At 41.1% G+C, this 12,194-nt stretch overlaps 1 protein-coding gene across 2 annotated transcripts in view; it reads right to left on the bottom strand.

The window, feature by feature from the left end:
• LOC122549998 (exocyst complex component 6B) overlaps positions 1–12,194 on the bottom strand; it is a 697,687-nt gene that overhangs the window by 277,670 nt on the left and 407,823 nt on the right. For both annotated transcript variants that reach the window (XM_043690482.2, XM_087991883.1), the window contains exon 13: positions 10,284–10,381. In XM_043690482.2, the coding sequence (XP_043546417.2) occupies positions 10,284–10,381 (98 nt within the window). The remainder of the gene's footprint in view (positions 1–10,283; positions 10,382–12,194) is intronic.

Below are 12,194 nucleotides of genomic sequence, written 5' to 3'. Positions count from 1 at the left end.
AAAGTCTACTTGCCAATCAATCAGCACTCTCTTCTCGTAAAATGCTTTCCCTTTAATATTATCCTTGCGAATATCTTCATGAGTAAAAAATGAAAAGCTCCAACAAAATGTTATTATCTATTTGTAAAGTACAGGGCTTTCTTGTGCAGCTGAATAAGTGATTCAATTTTTCCTTAAAAAAATCAGAAAATGAGACACCTGAGAGCTAACTAAAATATTTGCTAACTAATAAACTTAGCCATAATCAAATTTGAAGAATTCATGTGACACTGTGGACAGAAATCACACAAGTAGTGCTTTTATTATTTTACGGTTCTCAAATCAAGTTCAGAGGACGTGCTTCCAAAAGGCTAGAAACATCATACCACGTAGGAGGCAAAGGTATTATTCTGCTGCTAAACCATATGTCTGTTCTTCAAGGGTTAACAATGTTAAATACATACAGTAAAAGTTCAAAATTTGCACAATAACTTCGCAGGCTGAAATCAGAACTTTGGTTTCATTTGTTGAGGAAAAATCAAGTGGAAGCCTGCAGATATTGTGGCTCCAATATGAATCTGCATTTAACAATGCTTGATACCTGCATACACTTTCACATTATTACAAAGAATTGTATGATGATGTAGACGCCCTGAGAGTTCTGCAGTCAACTAATGAAAAGAGGAAAGAAGGGTACTGCAAGCGTGGTAAATTTGACTTTGTTTTAAGTTAATCGGCTAGGTATACGAATAGAAGACATTTAGCCTCTATGGATTACATTTGCACCTTCTCCACCCACTTGCCCAGTCTTTGGGCACCTTCCTGTCATCTGCAACTTTCTCAGACTATAACATGTGGAGCAGAAATAGGCCATTCAGCCCATCAAGTCTGCTCTGCCATTCAATGAGATTTGGTAATCCTCACTCCACTTTCCTGCTTTTTCCCATAGCCGTTGATTCCCTTACTGATTAAAAACGTCAGTCTCAACCCTAAATATACTCAATTGCTAGTTGGCATGGACAAGTTGGATTGAAGTGTCTGTTTCTATGCTGTACATGTCTATGACTCTATGGATAGGACAAGATATTGAGCCTCGATGGTATGCATCACCATTCAATCAGATTATTACTAATATGCACATTAATACTCTTGCTGAACAAAAGAAACTCAACCAATCTCAGTCTTTGAAGTTCCAGGCCTCTCTTGACTATGAAGTAAAAGGAGAATTTGTATTAATTATTGGAAATCATTCATTTGAACATCAGAGCAAAGAATAAGCAAAGTAGTAGACAAGAACATGATATATCCTATATATTTATTCTTCAATGTGAATATATTCAGTTGCAGGGATGTACATTCAGCATCAGCACAGGCTTAATTTATCCTGGAATACTGAAGACTTAAATTCTGGCAAAGAGACTGAGCTTTATTTCACCAGCCCACCCCATTCTCAAATAACGGGGTGGAATGTCACAGCAGAGACCAATTTCCACAGCTATGAAAACTCCACCTAATTGTACATAACTGGACCAGCCAAGAAATCAGTCTGTTCAATGAGTACAACTTCAAAGTTCAAAATTGTACAAGACATCCACCTCCCAGCACTCAGAGTAAATTTTCCTGCAAGTGCTCAGGAGATCACCATATCTTGGTACAAGCAGTAAAAGTGCCAACTGGTGCCTCAGATTTTGGATTTTCAAGCAGAGTTTCGGAAAACATTGTCAACAAGAGAAAGCCCCAATAAGTAAAGGTCACCATATGTGAGCTGCATTTGACTCAAGAATAAACCAAAGCTTCTGGAAACTCAACAAAGTTCTGGACAAATGACAGCCTCTGTTGCTCCATTGACAATAATTCCATACCATGACCCCTCAAGAAGTAAAAGAAGCAGGGCGCTTGAGGAGTCCCAAAGAGTGGGTGAGCCTATGGAATTCATTATGACGGGAAGTAGTTGATGCCAAAATATTGAATGTATTCAAGAGGCAGCTAGACATAGCACTTGGGGCGAATGGGATCAAAGGTTATGGGGAGAAAGCAGGATTAGGCGATTGGGTTGGACGATTAGCCATTATTGTGATGAATGGCAGAGCAGGCTCGAAGGGCTGAATGGCCTCCTCCTGTGCCTATCTTCTATGTTTCAGTCCCTGAAGCCCTGAAGCTTCATTTACCTACAATTCTGAAGTAAGCTTTAACATCTCAATGTAGATTCTAAATGAATCCACCAATTCTGAAATTTTGAACTAAGATCCTGCCTCAACATCCTCCCTTTGTCAGGGAGAGAGTTCTATATTTCCACTATCCTCTGCATCACCTGTTCTTTTCTTTTCCATAATTTCTCTACCTACTCCATAAACCATTTAATCACTGAATAATACCATATATATCATCCTTTTTCTCCTATAACCTAGTTTATGCAACTACACAAATCAGATCCCCGCAAGAATCTTTTCATAGCAACTACAGATCACTGGATCCCATTTACAATTTATATATTCATTCACAGGATGTGGGAATTGCCAGCCAAATGAATATGTTGCCCATTCCTAACTGCCCTGGAGAAGGTGTTGTTGGTGAACTTCCAGTCTTGAACCACCACAATCCATAGTGCCTATTCGAAAGGGAGTCCCAGGATTTTGACGCAGCCAGAATGAAGGAGTGCAACTTGGAGATGAACTTTCAGGCAGTGGTGCTCTTATGTGTCTGCTGCCCTTAACCTTTTAACATGGAGAGGTTGCCCATTTGTAAGGTAGTGTCAAAGAGGTCTTGATGAGTATAGCATAAACTCTGCTGGCATTCCACATTAGTGATAGCAGGAATAAATGTTTAAAATGATGAATGGTGAGTGTGTTTGCTTTGTCCTGGATGATGGTAAGTTTCTTAAGTGTTTTTGTATTTGCATTTATCTGGGCAAGTGCAGAGTAATCTATCACACTCCTGGACATGTGCATTGTAGATGGTCAACAGGCACTGGGGAGTCAACCTGTTACAGCATCTGACCTGCTCTTGCAACCAAAGTCTTTATAGCATGTTTTAAAAAATTCTCAAGGTCAGGTTCGTAGGAGAGTAGTCTGACACAGAACAAACGACCAAGAGGCGAGTCTGCTAGAATATGGGCATTTTATTCCCCGCAGCGTCGCCACAACCAGCTCTCATACAACGGGTCTGGCTTATACTCACTCTACATGTTACCGGAACTGGGAGCCGTCAGTTCTCGTAGAGCGGTTGCCAACAACCCACGCTCGGCGGTTAAACGTAACCCCGGAGCAGACTCACCGAACTGGAGACTTTTCCAGCTGATATACTCTTTTCCAGATATAAACATTCATGTGAACAGCAGAGCAAGGCTAAAAAACACATTCCATTCTGGTTACATACAGATAAGAAGATTCACACGGGGAGGTGTGTAATAAGATTCACACGGGACTAAGCAACACCTCCATTCCGGTTAGATTCACACATGTATTGGGACATAATTTTTAACCGTTTCACCACATTCCACTGCTTGGCCCAATACATGTGTTACATTATGATTCACACATGTATTGGGACATAATTTTACACCACATAGCACTAGTTTCTGGTTAAGTGCAAGGTCCCCAACCACAGAGTATTGATGGTGCAGAATTCAGCGACCATTGTCTGTCAAGGGAAGATGCTGCTTTGTTTGAGGCAGTTATGACTTGCATCTTTCATGGCATTAATCTTACATGTCACTTAACAGCATAAATCTGAAAATTATCCATGTCTTGCTACGTCTGGGGTTGGACTACTTCAATATCTGAAGTAAACTGAACTGGAAAGCACACTCCTGAACCCTTCTGTGCAAGAACGACTACAATGCAGAATTCCTCTACACACAGATCACATAACCCTGAACAATATGCAATTTTTTTAGCTCTGTCTAAATTATGGACTTCTGACTTGTACCTTGGAAGGAGTGAAGCAGCTTTGGGAAATCAGGTGGTTATCAGCCTTCTAAGCTTGTTCTGGAATAATACAGATATCTAATCAAATTGTGAAAATGACTTAAGTTGACCCTTTTGTGACTACTATCCCCAAAATGACTAAGCCACGGAGCTTTACATCACACTTCTGAAACCAGGTCAGAAGTCACACATGACACCAGGTTATAGTACAACCGATTTATTTAAAGTCACAAGCTTTTGGAGCACTGTTTCTTCATCCGGGGCAGCACTTCGAAAGCTTGTGATTTCAAATAAACTTGTTAGACAATAACCTCGTGGCGTGTGATTCTGACCTTGACCTCCCTGGCACATCCATATTCTAAAACCAATTAATGAGGTAACGAAATTTTGCAGGGATCACATGTCATGCAAAGGCTTTATACTCTCTGAGGGAGGTACAAGGATTCTGGATTTTGAAAACAGAAACAAATAAGTCATAGTGTGGGGTGCTGGCAGAAAGAGTTGGATCAGGAACTAAATTATAGCTTAGTTTCTGGTGCAACCTATGGTAAAAGGGTGGGCGATAGGTTTGGGTGGGAGAAGAATCAAGGAAATTATCAGTGAAAGTCTCAGGAGCAATACAGTGACAGGAGTACAAAGATTGCATTAGCACAGGGATATGAGACTGAATGGGAGAACTGATGCGCCAGACTCTATGAGTAAACAGTGTGAATTATATGCTATTTTGGGCCAAAATTCTGTTCCAGGAAAATAAAACAATAAAATAAGAAAACAATAAAAGGCAATGAGAAAAATCCAATAAACCTTTAATTACTGTAACAGCTACAGGTTGAGAAGACTTCACCCTGAACTATCCCTGCAGCTGCCTTTGGCTGTGCTTTCTATGAACCCAGTCCCCACAGCCTCTCCTCTATCATGTTTGAACATGTTTGTTTACTAGAGGTGCATATTCAATGCTGAGTCTGACCACCAGTGCAGGGATAATAATGGCTCTTGGGACTAGACAAACTATTATTTATCAAACATCGTACTTGAATCAAGTATGTCTATGGATAGCTTTAGAAGTGAGTTCCCTGATTGGAGCCGATAATCTGGTGCAATCAGGGAGCCCTGGCTGACAGATATAAACAGGAGTGTCAGAGGCTCTGTTCACTCTGAGAGCTGGCTCTGAAGAAGCTGAATCAGTGTCAAGGACTCTCTAGATATAAATGATGGGTGACTTGGTGACTGGATACTGGCCTCTGTGGAGTTATTCCAGTGGCAACAAGAGAAAAGCATGGCTTCTGAAAACATTCTTTCAGACCAGTCATTCTTGAATTGGGGTAAGCATTTCTGATGTCATGCCATTATTTGAGAAGCTCGACTCATTTGATCCTGCCATCGAAGACTTGGTTCAGCATGTGGAAAGGATGTATTTTTTTTTCTAGGCAAATGGCATTGGGGCAGATGAAAAGCAACAAGTAATTCTCCTGACAGCTTGCAGATTAGAAGTTTTTTTGGTTATTGGGAGCCTAACTTTCCTTGAGGCACCAAATACCGAAGCCTTTCATGCGTTGACAGATTTAGTTAAGGAATATTACAACCCCAAGCCTCCTCTAATTCTGAGATGCTATCGGGTTTACTCAGCAATTCGAGAACCGGAGAATTCATATCAGGATTTTTGACTAGGTTAAGACAACTGGCATGGCATGTGACTTTAGCTTAGCCCTTAATAAGATGCTGAGAAACCATTTGGCATGTGGGGTCAATGACAAAACCATGCAAAAGCATCTACTAACTGAAGCCCAAATGGACTTCAAACAGGCACCACAACTAGCCTTTTCACTGGATTTAGTGACGGGATACCAGCTGCTATGGAGATATTTCAGTGCCCACTGACTTAACTTATCAAAAACAATCTGTAAACTGTTTATATCCCTCTCATGGCTTGCCTTTCCACCTACTTTTGTCTCATCTCCAAATGTGGCTACAGTATGTTAGCCTCCTTTCTTCAAGTCATTAACAGACATCGTAAATGGTTGCAGGCCCAGCACTGTGAAACCCCACTGGTAACAGGTTGCCAACATGAAAAATCTCTTCTCCCCACTTGTGCTTTCCTACTAACCAATTCTCTAACAATGCCATATACTACAGTGAATCCTTGGTACCAGTGAAATCACAAACTGTGAATTCACCTATCACGCCAAACAAAAGTATAATCAAAAATCAACATTTACGTGTGAAAACTGTGGATCCATGATTTTTAAATAAGCTCCGCACCCATGAATTTTATCACTCACTGGGGTTCTCAGAAACGGAACCTTTGTGGATACGGAGGAATGACTGTACCTCCAAAACCTCAGGATTTTACTTTATGACTTAATCTTTTGTGAGGTACCTCATCGAACACTTTCTAGAAGTCAAAACAACACATCACCTGGTTCCCTTTTATCCACTCTCATTGAGATTTCCTCAAAAAACTCGAATAAATTAGTCAGACATGATTTCCCTTTTGACTCTGTTTATTCAGATTATGATTTTCCAATTGTGTTATTACTTCTTTAATAATTGATGCCAACATTTTACCGACAATAGATGTTAGGGGTGACACATTGTTAGAATTCCAATCCTCCTGCATTTCGCCAGAATCCCAAGGTTTTTTTTGAAAAGTACAAACAATACATCCAACTATTCCTGTCGCTCCCTCTTTCAGGATTTTTAGCAGTTTCTTTACATAGACTCATAACAGTGTTAGGGAGGATGTTCCAATGACTGTATAAATGGTAATATGTTACCAAGTCTGGATGATAAGTAGCTTCCAGGGGAACTTGAAGGTGCTGGTGTTCCCAAGTACCTGCTGCTCTTGTCCTTGTAGGTGCCGTCGAAGGAGCCTTGGAGAATTTCTGCAGGGCATCTTGCAGGTGGTACACATTGCTGTTACTGAGCATCAGTGATGGAGGGAGTGAATGATTGTAGATGTGCAAGTCAAGTAGGCTGCTTTGTCCTGGATGGTGCCTTGAGTGTTGGAGCTGCACTCATCAAGACAAGTAGGGAGTATTCCATCACACTCTTGTCATGTGTCTTGCAGATAGTAGACTGGTTTTGGGAAGTCAGGAGTTGAGTTTTTGCTGCAGTATTGCTAGCCTTTGATCTCTTCTTGTAGCCACCGTGTTTATATGGCTAACTAAGTTCAGTTTTAGGTCAACAGTAACTCCTAGAACGAATCCCAGGATTCAGTAATGGTAATGTCATTAAATGTCAAGGTGCGATGATGATCAAGGATGATGATGTCAAGGGAGATGATCATTGCCGAGCATTTGTGAGGCGTAAATATTATTTGTCACTTGTCAGCCCAAAACTGAATATTGCCCATGTCTTGTTGCTTTCCGGCATGGACTACTTCAGTATCTGAAGAGTTGCGAACACTGCTGAACGTCATTCGCTCATCAGCAAATGTCCTAATTTCTAAACTTATTGATGAAGCAACTTTAAGATGGTTAGGCCTAGGACAGCACCCTGAAGAACTACTGCAGTTACATTCTCGGGCTGAGATAGTTGACCTTCAACAACCAGCATCATAAGATCATAAGACACAGAAGCATAAGTAGGACATTCAGCACACTGAGACTGCTCCACCATTCAATGAGATTGTGGCTGATCTGATAATCCACTTTCGTATCTTTCTCTTAATGATTAAAAACTTGTCTACCTGAGCCTTGAATGTACTTATTAACCCAGCCTTGAGCTAAAATATTCCACAGCATTCACAACTTTCTGAGATTATGCCCCGTTTTTCACTATCCCATAGTGGGAAACAACCTTTCTGTATCTAGTGGGCAGCACGGTGGCTCAGTGGTTAGCACTGCTGTCTCACAACACCAGGGTCCCAGGTTCGTTTCCAGCCTTGGGTGACCGTGTGGAGTTTGGACATTCTCCCCGCGTCTGCTTGGGTTTCCTCCAGGTACTCCGGTTGCCTCCCACAATCCAAAGATGTGCAGGTCAGGTGAATTGGCTGTGGTAAACTGCCCATAGTGTTAGGTGTGTTAGTCAGAGAGAAATGGGTCTGGGTGGGTTACTCTTCGGAGGGTCGGTGTGGACTGGTTGGGTCAAAGGGCCTGTTTCCACACTGTAGGGAATCTAATCTAAGAAATCTATCCTGTCAAGTTCACCAAACATTTTGCATATTTCATTCTTTAAAATCGCAATCAGTACAGGCACAACCTACACAACCGTCTCCTTATAAGACAGTCCCTTGGTGCCGCAGCTTTCTGCAGTCTTTCTCTATTTAAATAATGTTGAACTGCTCTACTCTTCGTGTGAAGCACACCATTTTCCTTTGTGCTAGATATGACTCCAACCATTGAAGAATTAATCACCAATACCGAGTAGTTCAATTTTACGACTATGGATAAGTGAGAGTGGCTTCCCTTGCTGCCTTGATGTCAAGGGAAGCCACTCTCACTTGTCCATCTTTCAATCAAGGTCTTAATGAGATCTGAAGCCAAGCTGCCATGGAGGAACCAGAACTGAACGCTGATTAACAGGTTATTACTGTATACATGCCACTTGCTGACATTGTCAAAAACACTTTCCATTGTTTTGCTGATGATTGAGAGTCGACTGATTGATATGTCATTCATTAGCCAGGTTTGGTTGTCCTCTTTCTTGAGGACAGGATATATCTGGGCAGCTATCCACATTGCAGGGCAGGTGTCAGTGTTGTAGCTGTAAACAAACAAATTTGACTCAGGACTCGCCTATTATTGGTGCACAAGTTTCCAGTGCTGTAGCTGGATTGTCAGGGCCCGTACTCTTTGCAGCATCCAGTGCCGTCACCTGTTTCTTAATATCACTTGGAATGAATCAAATTGGTATCTGATATGGTAGGGCCTTCAATAGGCACCGTGATGGATCATTCACTAAACAATGCTGGCCAAAGGTGGTTATAAATTCTCCAGCCTTGAACCTTATACTGATGTGTTGGGTTCCCCAGGACTAGAAGATGGTGATATTTGTGAAACCCCTTCTACTGATTAATTGTTTGACTGTTCACTACCGTTCACAACTGGGTGTGTCAAGACTGCAGAGCTTGATGTTTTCTGCCAGGAGTGGGATCACTTAGCTCTATGTACAGCATGCCACTTCCGCACAATTACAAATAACTTCTTCCTTTAAAAAAAGGGAATCAGCTTGAAGCAGCCAAGCGTATTACTGAAGAGGGCCTGAGTTAATGAGTTGCTTTCAGAGCGAAGTTAAGATATCCTTTCTTCAATCTGACCCATGGCCTGAGTGATGCAAAGTTGCTTCTAGTTGCTTTACAGGCTTAAGGACAGCCTCTGCTGTGTCACGCAAGAATGCTCTAAAAGCTTTACTGATTTTATGGGTTGTTCAGCACAAATCGTGCAGCTTAAGTGCAGCAATGGCAAAAATTCCAAGTATTTGGAGTTAGGTCCTCACTTTGTCGTTTTGCGGAATCCACATTGTATAGACAAAATACCCTTTTAGGCATATGCATGACGTAGAACCTGAAGTATTCTGATCCTGGGCAATCTGGTTAATAGTTACTTACACTTCGTCAGTAAAACGACGTATCAGCGTTTGCGGCTACCCAGGTTTCCTCTCACTTACTGAGAGAGAGAAATTGGACCATAGTTTAACCATTAGTTTTCTGGGCACCCAGAATTTTCTCCGTCAGCCCCTTATTAAATTTTCTGTGCTGTCCATCTCTACTGAACTCTGGTTTTCATTGTACTGGAACTAAATCAAAACCATTCACCTTCTCACTTCAGCTGTTAAGAGAACTGAGCCATTCTGGCAAACTATAACAGCTTTATTTTTCTTCAATCAGAGTTCCTTGCCTGTCTTCAGATCCCTCCACATGCAACAATTTATCTCTCTTTAGCACATCAACTAGTATGAACAGCTTTCCCTGTTTTCACACATCCACTGAAGACCTGTTCCCTCTAGATTTGCTTCCAGGCAACTTCATAATAAAGCTCTCTTTGCGCTCGTCATATCAAAAATTCTCAATTCATGTTACATTCAGGATGAAGCTTACTTACCTCAATAATTACTTACCTCAATAACCTACCATAATCACAACCTATTGGCTCAGAGTGATAATTTCTTCATTTCTGACAAGATCATTATGTCTGACTCAAATTATTAACCTCTGCTGCAAAGACAATTGGAATGAAACTTCCTAACACACCAAACAATGGCCAGCTCCTTCTCAAGGATAATCAAGTATGGACATAAATGCTGTCCGAGCCAGAGACACTTATGCCATGAATAAATATATATGAAAAAAGCTAATATACTTTGGAGCAATTGGACTGAAGCATGTAAGTACAAACCAGTGATTTTTTCTAAAACACATAGAAAAATATTCCTTCTCACCTGAAGACACCCGACCATTTCTTCAGCAAAATTTCACTGTACTGATCTCTGATCTCGAGCAGCATGTCGAAGTACTGATTTACTGGAAATCCATAACCCTGTAAAAGTAATGCAAGTGCTTCAAACAGCAGCACTCTGCAAAGCAAAGAGCCAGGGCAAACAGGTTTTAAGAATCTTAACTGGGCTGAATAATTACTCAGGCTTGAGGCTGAGCACACGTTAGCATAGAGTTTGGTAGGACCATCCCTGAGCAAACAGGAAATGTCCCACTGACTGTCCAGTAAGGTGCTCAGGTTAACAGGATGTGAAATAAAGAAATGCAGCTAAAGTCTTCATGACTGAAGGAACAATACCAATTCCCTGGCACTGGCAGCATCTCAAACATTAACTTGTCAATCTGTAGAAAAAAGCTCATTGATAGAAAGTCAGAAAATCTCTTTATTGTAACCTTTTATTTTAAGAACTATAGTTAGTGTCCAGTGAACTTTGCTCCCTTGATCTTACTACATCATCCAACCCAATCTTCCTCCTCCCAACACCTCACTACTATCACCCAGGTTCATTGTACCACTATGTTACTGCCATCATCTACTTCCACTGCTGTGGGTGTCTGCACCCCAGACAGGAGCAGGAAATCTGGGAGCAACAGCCCCTCAAAATCAAACCATACTATGAAGTTTTAGAAAGATATGACAGATCAAAATTTTTGTGATTTTAATTGGAAATTTGCAGCACATTGTTTTATTAGGCTAATATTTCAATTGCTTAAAAATGAGCAATTAAGTAGGCATAAATCTTAACATGGAGAAAGTGAGGACTGCAGATGCTGGAGATCAGAGCTGAAAACTGTGTTGCTGGAAAAGCGCAGCAGGTCAGGCAGTATCTAAGGAGCAGGAGAAGGGCTTATGCCTGAAATGTCGATTCTCCTGCTCTTTGGATGCTGCCTGACCTGCTGCGCTTTTCCAGCAACACATTTTTCAGCATAAATCTTAACATGTTTTGTTTTAAGTAGATTTTAGCATTACACCAAATTCTGTTTAGTTACATAAGTTCTGTGGTTCATAGTGATGTTTTGAGATTGCATTTCCCTGTACTATGTGGCTTTCTGTGAATAGCAAGAAACAGTAATCTTGTACAATGTCTACATCCAGTTTTTCAAAGGGAACCAAATAGCTGGGATTGTTGGGCTTTTTTGGAGGAATTCAGTAAAATGGTTCAATACTGTATGCAGTTTAGAAGAATGATTGGTGATCTCACTGAAATATCTGCAGGTTTTAGAGTAGTTCACAGGGTGGATGCTGAGAGGTTGTTTCTCTCTGGCTGGAGATTTGAGACAGTCATAACTTCAGGATAAATTCCCCTTAAGGCAGAAATTAGAATAAATTTCTTGACTGATTGGGTAGTTTTACTGTAAACAGGCAGTGAATATACATTAATTCCTCACTTCGTATTCTAGTTCCATTCTTTATAATTCAACTTTGAGGGAAAGCACTTTCAGCAAATCAGATTTACCAATAAGAATTAATAAACAAACTAGAGCTAGGTTCCCCAACAAGACTCTCCCCGGTCTCTAGCCAGTCTCACCCTGGTCTTTTACCTGAACATTTTGGACATTTAGAGCAAGGTAGTGAGAGGGGCAAAATCAGGTCAGGAGCAAGGCAATGAACTGGGAAGAAACAGGTCGGGCACAAGGAAGTGAGCAGAGTGGCAATCAGCACGTTGGTCTGGTCATTCAAGGGGTTATTAGTATCATAAGAATAAAAATCGGTTAGCACTTCTACCTCACAGCACCAGTGACATGGGTTCAATTCCAGCCTTGGAGTTGTGTGGAGTTTGCATATTATCACTGTGTCTGTGTGGGTTTCCACCTGGTCCTCTGGTTCCCAAAATTCAAAGATGAGCAGGTTAGGT

The sequence above is a fragment of the Chiloscyllium plagiosum genome, unplaced genomic scaffold (assembly GCF_037043375.1).
Source record: "Chiloscyllium plagiosum isolate Xiang-an unplaced genomic scaffold, Cpla_swu_hap1 HiC_scaffold_1, whole genome shotgun sequence".
Classification (NCBI taxonomy): Eukaryota; Metazoa; Chordata; class Chondrichthyes; order Orectolobiformes; family Hemiscylliidae; genus Chiloscyllium; species Chiloscyllium plagiosum.
Note: the sequence above shows the minus strand (reverse complement) of the source record. Positions and strands in the feature narration are given on the sequence as shown.